Source organism: Hydra vulgaris, chromosome 11 (genome assembly GCF_038396675.1).
Source record: "Hydra vulgaris chromosome 11, alternate assembly HydraT2T_AEP".
Taxonomy (NCBI): Eukaryota; Metazoa; Cnidaria; class Hydrozoa; order Anthoathecata; family Hydridae; genus Hydra; species Hydra vulgaris.
In genome coordinates, this window is record NC_088930.1 from 8,419,839 (window position 1) to 8,439,808 (window position 19,970).

Here is a 19,970-nt window from a genome sequence, read left to right on the forward strand (position 1 = left end):
CTAATAAAATAGAGGCTTTTGTGAAAGCTGATAATATTTCTTCTTTCAAAGATTTATGTAATAAAGTAGTCTAAAACTCTTTTTCCTTCTCAATAATATTAAATAGCTATAAAAACTGTTTACATCTTCAACCTGCTGATATATTGGACAACTTGGGTGTTCCAAAGTTTGTTGATAACTATCACTGTCGTGTTAGTTGCATCATAAAGCCTTTTTCTTACAACCATATGAGTATTATCGACTGTATTAGTCATCTCGATGCTGCAATACACTATTTGAATTCTTTACCAATCAATCGCAAGATGAGTATTATTATTGAACAGATGTTAAATATGAACTTTAACGTTTATTGGTGAAAAATGTATTCTCCTAATATCGTTGCCAGGGCATTCGAGTACTTTTCATTGTCAAGAACTCTTTACTCTTAATTACGTGATGACTTCAAACTACCGAGTATCTCTGATGAAAAAAGATGACATATAAAGTTAGAAATGTTGGCGATGGTGATTTTTTTAGTTGTATTTTTCACAAATGTTCTAATTCTCAAAGACAATTTATTCTATTAACTGATAAAATTTATAGCAAACCACAGTTAACATGCCAAGGAGTTAAACTTTTTAATAAATCTGTGAATTCCTCAAATGACATACAGTTTTGGGTTTGATCATTTATCCTTTATTTGGTGGAAACAATTTTTGTATAAAGCATTGCCAGTAACAGGCTTAGTTGTCGTTTTCAATATGATCAAACAATGCAAACAATTGAAACAAAAAAAAAACTTGTTGTTTTTTTGTTTTAACTGTTTGCAGATTTGTTTAAGATGTTTCCAGCTTATCTAAAATGCTTTTATTTAGTTCTGTTTGAGTATTTTAGATTCTATGTTAGATTATATTAAAAATAATCTTGTTTTATTTAAGTATGAACAGAAAATTAAGCAAAAGAATTAATAAAATACTGGTTCCAACTGTTAAAAAACTTTAGGTACTGCATGAATGGTTTAACTTGGTTTAATAAAAATAAACAAAACTTACTAATAATTTCAACTTTTGTTCCCATTTAAATATCTTTCTTGATAAGTTCGATCCCCACCGCGTCCCTGGTAGTACCGCGCTCAACATGTTTCTCCGCACAGCGACCTTGTTCTTCAAGGTTCATGTTTTGGAATAATAGAGTTGAGAGAGGATTATAACCATAGTTAAGTAGCCTTCTTGTCTGTGGTGGCTTTCTCGGCCTTGGGGAGGTGAATTTACATTTAGAAAGAAAGAAAAAAAAAACTTCTGGTCAAGCAGATTAGCAGCCATATGAATTTTTGTTAAGCAAAATTTTTTGCTTCAAGCAATTTTTTTTTAATCTATGACTTATTGCAAATCACTTTTATATGACTCATTAACTATTAAGATCAAAAAATAAAAAAAATAAAAAACGAATACTTCCGTAAAAAAAAAATTAGCGTACAGTTTTTAAAAATTTTTAAAAGCCGTATGTTTACTCGGCCTGTCATCATAGTAGGCCATGATTGTAGCTGAAAAATTTGCCGTTAATGTTTGAGTACAAAAAAATAATAAAAACATTTCGATTTTAAGTATTTAAGTAATAATTTTGAGTTTTCTTTTTATTAATCAAAACTCATAAAAAATCTTTCACAAAAATTTATACGTAATTTGTGTAATTTAATGTTTAATAAAGTTAATATTTGACAACAATCAGTGAATTTTACTAATAAATTTATTGTTACTATATTTTCCTTACCTTTATAATAAGATATTTTTTACTATAACTTATTATTTGTATTATACGTTCATTTTTACATATTTTTGTCATATGTTTTCTTAGTATGTTTTCTTAGTTATAGTAGATAATAAGTACTACCTTAATACAAAGAATTTTTATTCATAAATGCTAGACTTTTATTTACACTTATTAAACTTTTCAATTTTTTGCTTGTGGTTTTTAGTTTCTAAAACAACTATGTTGATAGCTACAAAACATGTTGATAGCTACAAAACATGTTGATAGCTACAAAACATGTTGATAGCTACAAAACATGTTGATAGCTACAAAACATGTTGATAGCTACAAAACATGTTGATAGCTACAAAACATGTTGATAGCTACAAAACATGTTGATAGCTACAAAACATGTTGATAGCTACAAAACATGTTGATAGCTACAAAACATGTTGATAGCTACAAAACATGTTGATAGCTACAAAACATGTTGATAGCTACAAAACATGTTGATAGCTACAAAACATGTTGATAGCTACAAAACATGTTGATAGCTACAAAACATGTTGATAGCTACAAAACATGTTGATAGCTACAAGGCTAATTTTTACTCTTTTATATTGCGTAATCTGTCTTAGTATTAAAATCACACAAAAAAAAGTTTCGTTATATTTTTATATTTTTATTATTGAAATTTTATTTTAAGGCTTGACCAAATTTGACTTCTTCTTGCAGTTATGCAAATATATATCTGTATGCCATATTTTTGAAAATTTTTTTTATTAGCGAAATACATAAATAATAAAAAAAGAATACTATATATAGTTATTAACTAAATACAATTTTATTACTATGTACTTTACAACTTTAATATGGAGCTATTGACATATTTTTTATTAGTTTGCAATGTTTAAAGTTCAATTTTCTTTGATATATTAAAACCGAAATTTTAAAGGGAATTCTTTTTATGAAGTAAAAAACAAAACTAAACAATAATGTGAGAAAAAAATACCTAAAAAGACTATAAAGCTAGCTTGTCACAAGCTATATGATAAACCGTTAGTTAGTCACTAGCTAGTTGGTAAGTCTTTACCTAGTGAGTTAGTTACTAGCTAGTCGCTCATTTTTCACCTGGCTTATAAAGTATAAAACAAATAAAAAAAGATATTTTAGATTGCTATTATTGGTTAAATTTAGTAAAAATAGCGCCAAGTTTCATATTATAAGCCTCTCGTCTTTTTTTAAATCATATCAAACTCTAGCTCTGCTTATTTTAGCTTACTCTCTAATTTTTCCTAGCTAGATTTTTCTTAGCCAGATGTTTCCTAGCCAGATGTTTTCTATCCAGATGCTTTTTAGTCAGATGTTTCCTAGCCAGATGTTTCCTAGCCAGATGTTTTCTAGCCAGATGTTTCCTAGGCAGATGTTTCCTAGCCAGATGTTCTGGAGTAACGCATAACGACTTATTATACTTAATGAAAGAAGTGAAAGAAATAATTCTGCATTTTTTGGAATTTTTTATAATTAGTTTTTAGACACTCGGCAATAATAGATATTACTTTTATACACAATAACGTGAATGATTTCTAGATACTCTTTGATAACATGAATGATTTTAAGGTGCTTGAACGTTACATAAATTAGTTTTTAGACAATCGAGGATAATATTATGGTAGGTGTTGGAGCTAGTTTCAAGTTGAACATTGCTATCTGCTTCTTTTCAATGAATTTTTAATGTAACTCCATTTTAATAATTATAAGCTCCATTTGAGGTATTCAAAATATAAATATATTAAAAATTAAGTTGTATTGAGTGATTTTTGAATTTTAGATTGTATATGTTAATAATATGTTTCTGTGTTTAAAAGCATTTTTAGATTTTGTAGTGATTTGTATCTTCTACATACCTCTTTTAATTTTAGATTTGAACTTTAAATAAATTATTCGAACAACAGATATATAAAGGCTTTTTCTTTCTATATTCTGTAAAAGTGGCTTCGCTAAAACTATTTTAAAGACAAGCCCTAAAACCCAATATTACTCAGACTTTTTACATAATTGAATAAACCCACAGAAAAAACCCACAGTCTTTAAGACCATTAGTAAATGTTAACAATAGTTATGTTGTTAAAAATATTTTCACTCCATCTTAGCATAAAAACTTTTTTATTTGATAGATCTTTGTTTCTTGTTGGCTGCATGGGATTGGCATTCATCATTAAAGGTAAAATTTTTAGTTGAATCTAATAGATTTAGAATATTATTCCAAGATTAAATTTACTGTTTGTAAACTCTGACCTAGCAATTCCGGCAATGGGGTAGAGGTAAAGGGAAAAGCCATGCCCTTACCCTCTCACTTTTTTCCAAGTTTTAAAAAAAAAACACAAAATATAATATAAGGTATGAAAATTTATAAAAAATAATTTTTCCTTACTGATAAAAACTGATTTGTACTGACATCTGTTTTGCCTTATAACTTGTTCCTGATTAATTATCCCTCACCCACTATTTCAACTTTCTTTTATCAGCTCAGAATATTTAGCAATAGGTAACCCATCTGAAATTACCACCAGTTCAAACGAATGTGTGCTTATTTGATGCACGCTGTCGCTAAGCATGGCTGATAGGAATGTTTAATTTTATTCTTTATAGCAACTTAAATTTTATTTTTGGATTTCCGTCCCTTTTTAGTCGCTGTAACTTTCTCTTTTGTTTGGTTTTTAAGCCATACTTTTTCACGAACTTTCTCGGGTGAGCTGAAATTTTTACTAAATGCAATTTATATTGTTTCAATTCAAAAAACAAACCAAAAAATTGTAAAATTCAACGGTTATTTGAAATTTTGTTTATACTATATTATACTAAAACATATTTATATAAATTAGTTTTTTTTTTGAAAAGGTTTCAATGTAAAGGTTTAAAAAGCATCATCCCTTGCCATTAAATAAAGTTTTTGTAAATAAAAGCATCATTACAGCCAAAAATATTTTAATAATTTGGGCTTTAATTTTAAGAAATTTAATAATTCAATTACTTTAAAATATTTCAAAAGCAGTGAAGTTTAACTCATTGCCAAAATAATTGCAAAATTTTATATTTCAGTTACTGAGTGACTCAATGATATTTCAAAAGTATAGGAAAAGCTAAGGAAGAAAAGGAAAAGAATGAAATGAAAAAATTAATTATAAAAGCTGTGAGAAGAAAATGACTTACAGAAAGATTTCTGAAATTAACAATTTTTCTTAACTAGGAATAAGTCACATTATAAAATGATTTTGTACAAAATTATTGAAAGCATGCCTCGCCCTAGAAGGCCAAAAGTTACAACTGAAAAAGCTGACAGGTTGAGGTGTTTCAAAAATAACCCTTTTAAGATTGCTATTGAACTTAATTCTTAACTTAATTATTGAATTTAATTAAAAATCATGTGAATCATTCGAAGAAAGAACGACGCAGCTGTTGTGCTACAGGTAAACTGTTTGCAGGAGAAGCAATACACAGAGTCATTACTTACAGAATACTGCATCACCAACTTTATTCACATATCTCTAATCACATGCTTTAATCACTTTCAGAGATCCTAGATCTCAATCTTATTGAGTATCTTTGGGAGCATATTGGCCAACAATTATTTTATAGAAAATCAAACAACAAAGACTATATATTTACTTTAATTTAAAAATGTTGTTATAACATTCCAAAGGATGTTTTAGTTAATTTGGTTGATTCAATGCCTTGTTGCTGTGATGCTGTTTTAAAGACAAAGAGATATGCCACCAAATACTGTCTTATTGAATACTGTCTTATTGAAATACTGTCTTATTGAAATACTGTCTTATTGAAATACTGTCTTATTGAAATACTGTCTTATTGAAATACTGTCTTATTGAAATACTGTCTTACTGTCTTATTGAAATACTGTCTTATTGAAATACTGTCTTATTGAAATACTGTCTTATTGAAATACTGTCTTACTGTCTTATTGAAATACTGTCTTATTGAAATACTGTCTTATTGAAATACTGTCTTATTGAAACTTTTTTATTGCAAAAATTTACTTTTATAAGTTTTAGTATAAATTTCGGCTTTTTTGAAATTAAAATTATCAAAAATTTAGTTGTTCAAAACTTTTGCTTGGAATCCTTTGAATTAAAATAATATAAAGCGATTTTGGAAAAAAGTTTGTAAGAGGTTAGCATAAAAACCGAAAAAAAATTGGCGTTTCTAAAACTCTGCCTGCTACAATATATAATTGTATAATATAGACATTTTAGTTCTTTTTTAATAACAACAAGCTATTCATTTTCCATAAATCATAATGCAATAGTATTAAAAATAATACTAATAACAATACAGATGCACTGATAGACATGACATTGTAAAATGCTTACCATATTAGTGAGTTTAAATTAATATAATGCTTTCCATACAGGGCCGGATTAGGACATTTTTAGGCCTGGGGCTGTAAGTATAGGAGGGCCTAATGTGGCGGTAAGGTAAAAATGCCGAGCGTTAGCCAGGCTAAACCCGGGGGTCAGTGGGCCGGAGGCCCCTATCCGGGGGGGTTTGGGGGGCCCGAGACCCCCAAGTAGGAGGGTCAGGGGGGGCAGCTGCCCCCAGAATTTTTTTTTCAGTCTTGCTAATAAAAGGACACAATCTAGGTATGTTTTAGAGCATTTTTTCATAATTTTTTACCAACTGGTTAGGTACAGCTACACCCCTTTGGCCCAGACACCCATATATATGTAAACTGACAAAAGGTCTTGAATCATGACTTAAGAAAGAAACTGCTGAGCTGTAGGTATATTTACTATTGAGACAGTGGAGTACGTGTATCAAATTGATAATGTGTTCACCTCCAATAAAGGAAGAAAATACCAATAATATTGGTATTTAAATGAAAAAATTAAAAAAATAAAAATAAACAATATTTCAAATACACAAACATTCATTCTTTAACTCAATGTTTATTACTGTGCACTGACAAATTCTTAAGGTATTGTATTGTTGTTTTATCATGTAAATATTTTTTCATATGTTTTCCAGGATATAGATCATTGGGCGGTGACAATTTGGCAAAGGTCAAACAGAGAAGTGAAGTACATGTATGCCCTTAGTACAGTCTAACATTACAAAAGCACCAATAACAATATTTAAGTTATATTGGAATAGGATAGCATTTAGCAATATAAGCAAACATATATCATTTTTAGTATTGTTGATGGTGTCAAATATTTAGCTGAAGCTAGAATCTTCATATATTTTTCTTTTGAAAGTATAAAAAAAAACAATAAATATAAATTGTAGCATAATTTATGTACTATTTAGTTAATCAATTAACTTTAAAATAGTTTTTTATATATTGACTTTTCTGGCCTTTTTTGAAGCAAACTTCTTGATCACTACTGTGAAATCTCTTGATCTAACTATGTCACTTTCAATGCATAATAAAGCCAAATCATTTAAGCGAGGTTGTCCCATTGTTGATCTAAGTTCATTCTTAACTCTTTTAAAGACTGAAAAAGATCTTTCTCCAGTACAGTTTGTGACCATAAGAGACAAATAAATTCTCAACACAGAGTAGACATTCACAAAGGTATCGGTCAAACTATTCTTAACTCGAAAGGTGTACATTTGCAGTTCAACACAATCAGTTTCATGACATATAAATTTTCTAATCAAATAGGTTTTATAAGAGAGTGCTTTAAAATCATTCACTAATATAATTGTTTTTCCTTTAAAAGGTTTTTACATCAATCAATCAATAATCAATCAATAATCAACGAATGTTTTAAAAGCATTCTCTTAAAAAACCTATTTAATTAAAAAATTTATGTCACGAAGTTAATTTTTTTAGCGTGTTTTTTAAAAACTGATAGTTGTGCGGACAAAGATGGAAACATAAATAACTAGAATGTTCTCAAAACATCTTTATGCGGAAAGATAATTTAAAAAATATTTGCGAATACCAAAATTCCGCCAAATATACGAAGATAGAGATATAGTATATCTCTATTCATTTATTTATTCACAACGCCTCCGCAGCTCCCAATAAATTGATTTAAAAAAACTGAGAAACATAGGAATATTTATCTGGTTCCCTAAAAAAAAAAAAAAAAAAAGTAAAAAAAAAAAAAAAAGTCACGGGCCTTAGGGCCTATTTTTTTTATAAGAGCCTGGGGCTGCAGCCCCATCCACCCCCGCCTTAATACGGCCATGTTTCCATACTTCTGAATTTTAAATAGTACGTTTAGCTTTCCTTTATATATATTTCTAGTAAAGTATGAATGTATTTCTACTTTCATGCATATTGAGCAAATATAAATTGATAACTAATCTAATATCTATTGTTGACATTACAAAGAACATGAATAAAACTCTTTATGCAAAAATGAGCCCAAAATCTGTTGAAACAAAAAATAAAAATAAAGTTTAACCTCTAAAACTAAATGCAGTGCAGATACCCGGTAATATCCAATGTTAGTTACGCAGATTTTCAGTATCCCTGACAATATTTATATTTATAATGTCTATTCTTAACATTTTGAAAAGGTGCTAAATTAAGAATAAAAAATAGCGGTTTATAATTATCTAAGCCGTGTTTTGAATATATCCCTACTGTACTAGTGTTATGAATGTATCCCTATTGTACTAGTGTTATGAATGTATTCCAACTGTACTAGGGACACTGTCTGACTAGGTATATTAATTTACACGTTTAAGAATTTGCAAGAAAAATGAAACAAAAATTCATATGCTCTTTTATTATTAATAATAGAAATACTTGTAAAGTTTAAAAAAAAATATCATGTATACATGTATATCATGTATACATGATATATCATGTATACATGTATACATGTAATATGTTTAATAATGATATGTTTTTGTGTATACATGTATACATAATATATACATGGTATAAATATCATGTATACATGTAATATATATACACAAAAACATATCAGCATTATTCAGCATTGAGAAAAAGTAAAAAATAATTAGTTTGAATCTGACTAACTAATAAGCATCTCGTGAAAAAACTGGTTTTATCAACGCTCTCCTCTGATTGGCATCAGAAAATGGAGGAGGTGTTGGAGTACGAAAAGGAGATAATATCTTCTTTGCTGTTTGATTACTTTTTTTAAGTGTGCTCTATTCTTTATCAACTACAGAGACAGGTGTTAGCAGACATTTATGTAAATCTGTATGTAAATTAGACAATTCTATAAAATGTTATGACCTTATGCCTCCATAAAAAAAAATTTTAAACAGAATTTAGGTACCAAAAGTACGACACTTTTTATGCTTTCTGCGACACCTTATTTTTTGATGAAATTTGACAGATAAAAAGAAAATCAGTGTAGAAAATTTAACAAATATTTTTAAAAAATAACTGAACTTTTATTTGATCACATCTTACCAAGAGAACATCAGCAAAATTTTCGCGAGCAATAAAGTTAATAAATAATTCTAATAACCAAATGTAAAAGTCACATATAATTTAAGATAAACTCTTCTTTTTTTCAAAAACAGTCTAAGTTTATATATGTTTCTAAAAAGAAACACTACAAAAACACGTTTCCTTGATGCTACTTAAAAAAATGTTCAAAAAACGTGTCTTTAGTTTTTTGGCGTTTTTTTTCGGCTCCAGATCTCTATTTAAATAATACTAAACCTAACCATTTAGTCAGTTAAAAACATAATTTACAATCTAAAATGAAATAATATAAAAATGTTAAAAAACAGAATGCAGTTTATTTATATTCAAGATTAGGTCCTATTAAAAATTAAAATAGCTTCTCGATGTTTTTGCATTTAAAAACAGACTTGTATAATTTCCTAAAAACCATCTATAAATAGGCTTAAATTAATTTATTATTTAAATAATTAAGCTTTTTTATTTTTAACGCTCCATATTATTTTTAATTTGTTTTAGTTGATTTTGTTTCGGTATTTCTTTTATTTTGTTTTGTTTCGTTATTCTTTTATACGTTCAAAAAATTTTTTAGCTAAAATTAGTTCTAAAGATAAAGCTTAATTTAAAATAAGTTGAAATTGTTCAGATTTTGTAAATTAAAAGTGATTATTTCAAGTTGTTTTTAACCGTTTTTTACTTCTAGGTAATGAAAATTTCTTGTTTCCAAGTTTTATTGCAATTGGTGTTGGAGGAATAGTTCTTTATCTTTCAATTCTTCAGGTAATTCATAAAGTGTACTAAAAAGGTTTAAAAACCACATATTTTTGTTTATAAATCTTGAGGAAACTATATACAAAAAAGTTAGCGCTTTAAATTTTTGAAAATATTTTATTTAAAGAAAGTATAAATAGAAGTTGGTTCCCTAAACAAGAAAGAGATAAGATATGAGTTATATATGTAAATGAGTTTTGGTTAATGGAACTAAATATTATAGATGGTTTATTTATTTATATATTTATTTATAGTAGTTTACTCCAAACAAAGTTAAAAGTAACTACTATAAAATAGGGAGTTATTAGGAAACAAGGAATAGTGTCAATGTCATTGACAATGAGAAAGAAAATTGACAATCTCATTGACAATGAGAAAGAAAACGGTTGACAGAAGACTTGAAAAGTTGTAGGTTGTATGAGTTAGGTAAACATGAAGATTAAATAATCATCAAAATCATTGAGGTCCAAGAAAAAAAACCAGATTTAAGTTTTTAGAGCATGAAGGGACAAATACAGTAAAGAGTATGACTTTGCTGAATGACGAGTCAAAAATGAGTTTTGATTGATAGTACACGAGATAATAGCTCTTGTTTCATCAATTAAAGATTTAAGCAGCAACCATTATAGTATTTGTAGATAAAAGAAAGAGATGCGACTGTTGTAAACGTAGTTGGACTTGCTCTATCTGTCGAGTTCAACCTTAGCAGATAGAGCAGGTCTAAATACGTTTATGTTTGGACCTGTTCTGCGTTTTTGGACGTTGTTTAGTTAGAGCATCCATAGAAAAAATATCCATAAATTGACAACAGTATTCCATGCAAGGACAAATAAGAGATTTGTAAATGTTGAGAATGGATTTGCCAGTAAGAAAATGGCAAGCATAACAAACAGAAGCAACAATGGATTGTATATATAGTTTCCATAAGAGGTCAGTAATAAATGATAACTTGAGAAGACGTATAGAAGAAGACTCAGTGAGAGGGTTGCCATTTTAAATGTAAAAAAGAACCACTTTAAATGTAAAATTGCTAGAAAGGTCAATAATGTAGATAAAAAATAATTCAGGACTAAGATTAGAATCTTTTGGTATCCCTGAATTCCAGAAGTTCCTATAATCTTAAAAGTTATAGGAAATAATGATGAGTTTACGAGGTTTAAAATGGACAAAGCGACATTTGTGAAGACATTTTTTGTTAAATGGTGAGTTAAATTGTATGACCTTAGCTTTAGGTTCTTTCGTTTCAGTTTTTAGTTTAATGTGATATTTAAGAAAGGCGTTTTTGTATGCTCTATTTATTATTGTTTGTTCATACTTATATTTAGATTAAACATTGCTTTTTTAAAGAGATTTGCAAAAGTCTATTGCGTGTTTATGTATATGAAGGTTTAAGAGTTTTCAATGGGTTGTTAAGTGATGTATGGATGTATCAAAGATTGTTATTAAAATTTTTAAAAGACTTTCACACGTTTTATATTAAGGCCACATCAAAAGTTAACTAATTTAAGATTTGTTTAACTTTATAATAAGTTTTTTTTCCAAATTAGCTCTGTTTCTTGTCAATGAAAATTTTTAAGATTTAAATTTTTTTTTTATAATAAGCACATAAATTTTAATACTGTAAAATTATCTTGCATGAAAATCTTGGCATAGCTTTTCATTATTGCAATCCCACTCTGCTGTGTCATTTATAGGGATGCATGCATACTTTTTGCTGAGGCCAATTTAAATAAGTTCAAGCAGATACTGATGCATTAGTCAATCCTACTGCATTAGCATTTAGATTTATATTCTATAGCATAATATATATTATATTTTCATGAAATTCTAATGCAGTTTTCAAATTGCATTCTAAATGAAATTAAAATTAATTAATATTTTCTATGATTTTGCATTTTACTTTGTTCTCAAAACCATAAGTAGTGGCTTATTGCATCAACATATGATGCTGTTGTAATTGACTAAATGGTCAATGTATCTGGATAGAACAACCATATTTTGGATAGAATTGCCAGCTGCACTAAATTAGTTGCTTTATTTTTTTCAAGGGAACTACCGCACTGATTGTTTCACAAAAGTATATAACTCTAAAAAAGTGGCGTAATTTGCACAAACCTTAGCAAGTCTAATGGTTACACCAATCATAGTGATAATCATCCAAAGAAGAACGAAAAAAAGCAGTCAGATGAACTATATAAGATTGAGTCTGATAACAATAGTGATAACGACAAGATTATTGAGCAAAATACAAAAGTAACCTAGGTTACTTATATCATTAAGTCTAGAACCTAGGTTACTTTTATCATAAAGTGTAGAATCTAGGTTACTTATATTATATAGCATCCAAGTTTTAAAATACTTTTCGTAATTTACTAAAGAACACATTAGTTAAATTTGAAATTAAAAATTTATTTATTCGAGCGTAACTAAGAAACACAAATCTGTTTTTAGTTAATTAATAGAAACCGTCATGGTTATAACCAAGGGATGGTTGTGAATTTTTTATGATGAAATCAGGTTGTTTAGCTCAAAATATCCTCAAAAATAAATATTCTCAAATTTTAGTAATTAAATGTGTATAACAAATGTCTTTTTGTTTGAAAGCCTTTTTCTGCAACAGACGCCGACCTATAACTTGCATTTGCATTGCAATTGCATTGCAAAATCTTCTGTTCATAAGTTGCAAAATGATGTACTTATTACGAATCATTTAAGTGCATAGATGAAGTACCCTAGAGACTTTTTAATTTAAAGACTTGTTATTACAAAGTTATCATTTGTTGTGCTTTGTTTATAGCTAGGGTAAAAATTAATTAGAGTTTATCTTTTTATTAATTCTTAAAAGTATTCAGTTTGGATAAAATATATAACATAGCAGATGACAAACTATTTTTCTCTTGAGGTATATCTATCTGTTTTATACAATCTTTATACAAAATAAATGACAAAATAAAATTAATAAATGAATTTTTGAAAGTTTTATTGAGACGAAGCACATAATATTAACTCAAAAAAGTTAAAACTGGTAAAAAACAAACTTAAATGGTAAAAACTTGGTAAAAAGTTAAACTCAATTGTTACTCACTAAGTGCGAAATTAGTATAAGCTTCATTAATTATTGTTTTTAATGATTTTTTTTAGATAAGCAATATTATATTATGGAGAAGAAAAGCAATTATTATATGCAGCATAAGCGGAGGGTTTGATTCATCTGCTATTGTATTACTTTTTTTTAAGGTAACAACTACGATTTTTGTTATAGATTACGATATATTACCATTATAAATAAGTAAATTTTAATCTTTGTTTGAAAAAAAAGACATTTAATAGACCTTTATAAAAGTTTTATTCTTATTGAGTACATAACTGTTTGCCTATCCTAAGAATTACTTTTCGATAGCAGCCTTTGGCTTGAATAAATTTTTGTTAACATTTTGGCTACAGCTGTCTTGATTTTTTTTCACAATTTTTCAGTTCAGAAATGAAAAAAAAAACTTTTCAATTTACATTTTAAATAATTTTGAATCGTTGATCGTTGATAAAGTTTTTTTATAATGTACAGGCTATAATATATATGTATATAAAATTGCAAATTACACCTTAATAGTTATTAGAACAAACACATTTTATTTAAATTATCAAAGAATATGCATGTAGTTTTTATAATAAATGCTTAAAAGCACTTACTCAAAAGTACAGTTTTGGAAGTAGATATTTTTTGATGTTTTGAACGACTATTTTTTTTAATAAAAGATCTTTTTTAAGTTACTTAAAATTACAATAGGAATAAAAAAATTCACAATTTTAAAAATTGTTATAAAACAAATTTTGAACTTATAAGTCAGATAATTTTTTTATAATAATTTGAATAAAACTTGTTATTTTATCAAACAATAATTAGAAAGCATTTTTTACTTTAAGGGGCATTAATAAAGTAAGTACGCAGTAAAACTATTGATTTTGGATACCCTCCCCCCTTTTATGCAACTGTTTGTTTTCAACACATCGTCCCCCTTTTCAGCTGCAGCCTGAATATTAAAAATAATATCTATTATCTGCAGGATATTAAAAGGTTTCTGGTGTGTAACAGACTTTAATATTGTCATTAAAATCAGTGGACAGTAGGCCTCGGTCGTTTTTAATTTTGGTCAATGCAGCTACACATTAAATCCACTTCTTGAACGTAAGCATGGCCGCTAGCATAAAATATTTGAGTAATTGACTCTTCATCTCGGTGTGTATTTAAAAAATGCTTTATCGCAGTGCTTATAATACTGTTTCTGTTTTGGGGAAACACAAGAATTAGACCATAAAATTAGGTTCTTAGGCTGTAGTTGTGTGACAAACACAGACTCAAATTTTTGGAATAGCAGATGCCATATCATTTCTTAATCTGCTAGACTAGCTTTCAGACCAGATTCCAAAGTAAACAGCTTTATCCACGGAATGATGAGCTTTCATGTTAAAAAAAGTTTCATTTTTTCTTTTCTGTCGTAGAGTAAGCTTTTATTTTAATGTTTAATTGTTAAACTCAAAAGGTTTTCTTTAAAACTTAATAAGTTCTTTATTTTAAATAAAAGCTTTTTATTTTTAAAAAAGCAAACACTGTAATCTAAACATCTGAATAGAAAAATTGTTTCAAATTTTTAGTTTAAAACCATAATGGAAATTTCTCACGAGTCGGTACCAAGAAATTCAAAATACTCCGTTTTCCTTTTGAGTACTAATTGAATGAATTTCCTTGACATCATTCTGAAAATTACAAAATAAAAAGTCACGTGGTTTACTCTACAGCATTGATTTGCTGAAATGGACATTGAACATTATATTATCGAAGTGTATTGTAAAACTGACAGAAAAGGTAAAACTGGCAAAGTAAGCAATGTTGTATTTAGAATAAAGTTAAATTGAAAAAATTTCTAAAAAATCAAAGAAGATAGTTATATATACATAAGTCAAAACAGTGAATTATTCTTTTTGTATTAATAAAAAGTAGGTTTTGAAAAAAAAAATTTTAATTAGAGCAAGATAAAACTGGGGGAGGGGGGAAGATATATCCAGAGCCAGCGCAAACAGGTATGTTTCGCGTGGAAAGGTTCATAAATTAAAAAAATGCTGACTAATTTTTTTTTTTTATTATCATTAAATTTAATCATTCTAGTATAGTAATGTTGATTTCTAAAGAACCAAATATATAAGAACATTCGCTATAATAATAAGTTTTCAGTTAAGACTTCTTATTTATGACGTTTTTTTCTATCTCTTAATAAAGAAATAACTTAGGGTAATTCTTAAACCAGAGAATTGATTTTAATTTAATTAAAAATTGACTTGATTTACTGACTCCCATTTTCACAACTCTTTTTAAATCATTAATGTCTAACATAGTAAGTTAGACATTATTGATTTAAAAAGAGTTGTTGAAAATGGGAGTCAGTATTTTGTTAGTATTAAGAAGCATCAAATTTTGTAGTGAATGAACGTGCATTGTTGATCTAAAATATTTTATGATAAATTTTAATTTGCTAAGTGTTCATTTAATGGCATGTTCTCTGGCACTGCAAAAACCATAAGGCCTACAGCTTTTGCAGTTTAATACCAACAACCATTTAAAATAGTTTTGTATAAAAAATATGTTTATTAAGTAATAAAAAAAAAAACACTTTAAAAAAGCAATAATTTTTGGATCCCGCAAATTTTTATGTGTTCCTCAAGCCCTCAATGATGTACCTGAGTGATTCAAACAAATTTATTTTAAATTTGTTTTCATTGTAAAGTAATATTGTAAATATGGCAACTGATAAAGTTTATTTGCGTCACTGTATTTTATACGAATTTTAACAAGGAAGAAATGCTACAAAAGCATGTAGAAATTTATTGAAAGTGTTTGATGAAAGTATTGTTTCTGATAGGACATTTATAAGATGATTTCAAAATTTCAAATTGGTTTCGACTTTTATGATCAGTCACGTTCTGGGCGTCTATCTTTGGTTGATGATGACGTTATTAAGAATATGTTGGAACAAGACCCTTTTCTGATAACATCTGGGATTGCAGAAGCACTTAAATCAGCTCATCAAACTATTTCGGATAATATTTGAAAGATAAGATTAGTTTGGAAATATTCAAGACGGGCGCCTCATGAAAGTCAGAAGAACTTGGATAATTGAGTCGTCATATGCATATCTCTACTTGCTCGGTACAGAACCGAGCCATTTCTGAACAGGATGATAACTGGGGATGAGAAACAGATTATTTACAAAAACATTGTAAGAAAAAAGGCGTATTGTGAACCCAGAAAACCTTAGTCCATATCTAAACCACATTTGACTCTGAATAAGAGAATGTTGTGTATTTGGCGGACATTTAAGGACCAGAATTTCTTGAATGGCAAGAAATTCGAAAACGAAGATCTTTTGCTTCTCAAAGTTAGCACAAATTTTATCATTTTTAAAGCAGGTGAGGTTTTGAGACATGATTTTTAGACTAATATTGAGTTTTAAATAAGTTCGTCTGTATTTGCAGTAAAAAAAACTTATAATACAGTATTACAGAAAAAAGTTTTTTAATATAAAACAGTGAAAAAAATTTTGAAGAAAGATTTTCTTTCTTAAAATCTTATAACATTCTAATATAAGTCAAGATTTACCAAAGACTTGGTGCTCAAAAAAACAGAATTTACGTTATTGAACGCCTTTGGAGTAGTTTTGGGTAATGGGAAAAAGTAGTGTGTTGCAGGTGTTTTAAAAACTCAATTTTTTGCCTTAATAAATAAAACTTGATATTTTATTTGTTTATAAAAACTCAGCACTTTCTCTCTTTTCAAAAAACCTTATTTAACTGCATGAAGTTGCAATAACAGAAACATAGAAAACATCGAAAAAAGAAGTCAGCGTTTCATGAAACTTCAAACCGATAACTTTTGAACTGCTTTGAATTATGGTCTCAAATTTTTAGGTTTTTCTTATGAATTGATTTAAGCATGTTCCTGAAATTTTCAAGAAAATCGTTCAACAATTTCAAGTTGCTGATTTTACCTCATTCATAAAACAACTCTTTAACATTTTAATATATGCGTGACTTTCAACAGGTTTGCAAAACGATCTCAAACATGTGTAACTACAATTCAAAAAACTTAGTTGTTTTTAAAAGACTATTTAAATTTTATATTGTTAACAAAAATCTTTTTAAATATAAAATATAAACTGGGGTAAGAGTAAACCAACTTTTTTACCTACTTTTAGTAATTTTCTAGGTAGACTTTTTGTAATAAGTATGGTATTATGTAACTAAAAATATTAGGAGCAAATAAAAAAATACGGCACAAGAGTGTGTTGAGAAATTGGACGCCAAAATTGGGTTATATAAACTAGTTGTTTTATTAATTTTTAGGTATGTTTCCTTCATATTTGAACATATTAAGTGCATTAATTAAATTCTGCATGACAAAGCATTCAAAATGTTTATTATCCTTATTTTGTTGAGAATAACCTTTTTTTTTTTTAAATATCAAAAAAATCAAGTTATTTTTATCAAGTTAAAATGCTATATCTTGAGAGCCGTCTAACATTTTTGACTTAAGTTTTGCATGCAACGCTTTTTCTTAAGTTTAATGTGAGTTATTGTGTCATAAAAATTAAAGCATGAAACAAAAATAAAGACACAGTTTAATAGACTAAGTGGTTTGATGTGGAATTACTCTGGAACAAGTTAAGCTGAATAAGTGAAGTTAAAAGGTTTAACTTTTTTTATTTTTTTATTTTTTAATTTTTTGGTTCTTTAGTCTTGACAAATTCGTAATATGTAATAGAATCTTTACAGATTAAGTAAAATTTAAAATTAAAAATCACAAAGTTACGTTATACAAAAAATATATAAAATAAAAATGTAAAGTATTAGAAATTACTTCAAAGAACGCAGGAAACTTGCAGAAGACCAATGGTCTTGTCATCAAGAAACCCCTGTGCGTTACTAATATTTTTGGATACTTCAATTTAAAATATGGAAAAATCGTTAAAATAACGATTTTTCCAGTTGAGTATTATTGGATATTATTTTGTTTTATAGATAAGGACCATGGTACGAAATAGAAAAGCGTGACATTTAAGTTTTTTTAAAAGGTATGTTGAAGTTTCCCGTTCCTCTGGTATGGTATCTATTTTTGTTATTTTGGAAGAAAGTTTTTGAAAAGTGAGTAGGAACAAGTCCAAGTTTATATTTGAGCATTAATAACAAATTTTGGAATATATTGATTTAATATACAATTAATGCTTTCAAATTTTTTAAAATTGGCTCATCATAGGAGAGTCTATCCTTATTAAAAACTATTCTTGCAGCATATTTTTGTTTTCGATATAGTGTGGTTAGTGTGGATTCATGAGTACTCGCCCAAGCAACATTAGCGTATATGTAATAGCTTTGTACGAACGAGAAGTGTATTAACTTTAAGTTATCATGAGACAGTATAGAACTAGCTTTGTAAAAAATACCAATGTTTTTTGATATTTTGGTATTTAATATATCTATATGTGATTTCCATGAGATGTTCTCATCAATAAGTATCCCTAGAAATTTAGTTGCTTGGGTCTATTTCTTTAGTATCTTTATTTAGCGAAAGTAAATCGGGAGGTATTTTTATTTGGTTAGAATGTATTTGGTTTTTTCTGTGTTTAGCGATAGTTTGTAAGATTTTAACCAACTGTTTATTTTTTCAAGTTCAGTATTTGTAGTTTCATAAAGTTCTGTCATTGATGAACATACAAGTGTTGTCTGCGAACATTATGACATCCAATTTACTTGAGGTTTTAGGAAGATCGTTTATGTATATTAAAAACAAAAGAGGTGCAAGAATGGAACCTTTGGGGTTACCGCATTTTATTTTAAGTAATTTTGAAAAAAAATTTTCATGAGCAATAACGCATTGTTTTCTGTCTAGTAAAAATTTTTGAACGAGTTTAGTGCAACACCTTTTACCCCGTATTTTTCCATTTTCCTAATTAAGATAACTCCAAGGACGTATTTTTTGTTTTTATAGGAGTCATTTATATTATTTATAAGATCAAAAATTGCGCATTCGGTTTAATGTTGCTTTTGAAAGCGAAACTGTTTTTCTTTTAGGATTTTGTTATTTGTTAGATATTTATACAGTTTATTTTATATTACTCTCTCCAAAAGTTTTGAAAATACAGGAAGAACTGAGATAGGTCTGTAGTTATTTAGTGTAACTGAATCTCCGTTTTTTAATATTGGTATTACCTTAGCTATTTTTAATTTATTTGGTACAGATCCTGTAATAATTGAAAATTTAAATATTTCATAGATTGGTGGTTTTATCACCGGAAACACATTTACATTATAGCTACAAACGTCGTCTATCCCAGGGGCCTTATACGTCTTAAGCGAGTTTTTTGCAATTTCTAGTTCTTCATTGTTTAGTCGAGAGAAAATATTTAAACAGAAATGTTGGTTTGTGATATAGGTTTTGAAGGAGATTTCAGGGCATTGAATTTTTGAAGCCATGTTAGGGCTTATGTTTACAAAAAACTATTGAAGTTTTCAGCGATAGAAATTTTGGTTTGTTTTTGATGATTTTCTAATCCCGTTAGTTATCCATGGGGAGTTTAAATTTTTTAGCTTTATTTATTTCTGTTCAACAGGAAATTATTATTTTAGTGATCTAGAAAAATGTTTATAAATAAATTGTATGCGGAGTTTGTGTTTCCAAGGTTACATTCTTGATACACTCCATTGCAATTCACTATCGATAGCGATTCTTTAAAAATTTTAATAGAGAACTGATTGATTTTTCTTCTATAAATTTTGGTTTTAGGATTGTTATAGGTTCTTAAACCTTGAGTTAATAAGAAATAAATAGGAAAATGATCTGATAGATCGGTTTTCATAATTTCTGCTTTTAAAGAGATTTCTCAAAATGTATTTGTTAATATATTGTCTATAGCAGAGGCGGAGGTTGGGGTTAACCGGGTAGGTTTGTTGATTATTGGAGGATACACAATTGAACCAGATTATCAAAAAAGAGTTTAGTAATCGC

The 19,970-nt window shown here is 27.9% G+C and overlaps 1 protein-coding gene across 5 annotated transcripts in view; it reads left to right on the forward strand.

The window, feature by feature from the left end:
* The window catches only part of LOC136087380 (equilibrative nucleobase transporter 1-like), a 56,030-nt gene that overhangs the window by 14,319 nt on the left and 21,741 nt on the right, over positions 1 to 19,970 (forward strand). For all 5 annotated transcript variants that reach the window (XM_065809990.1, XM_065809991.1, XM_065809992.1 and 2 more), the window contains 3 exons: positions 3,906 to 3,952; positions 9,852 to 9,928; positions 13,061 to 13,156. In XM_065809990.1, the coding sequence (XP_065666062.1) occupies positions 3,906 to 3,952; positions 9,852 to 9,928; positions 13,061 to 13,156 (220 nt within the window). The remainder of the gene's footprint in view (positions 1 to 3,905; positions 3,953 to 9,851; positions 9,929 to 13,060; positions 13,157 to 19,970) is intronic.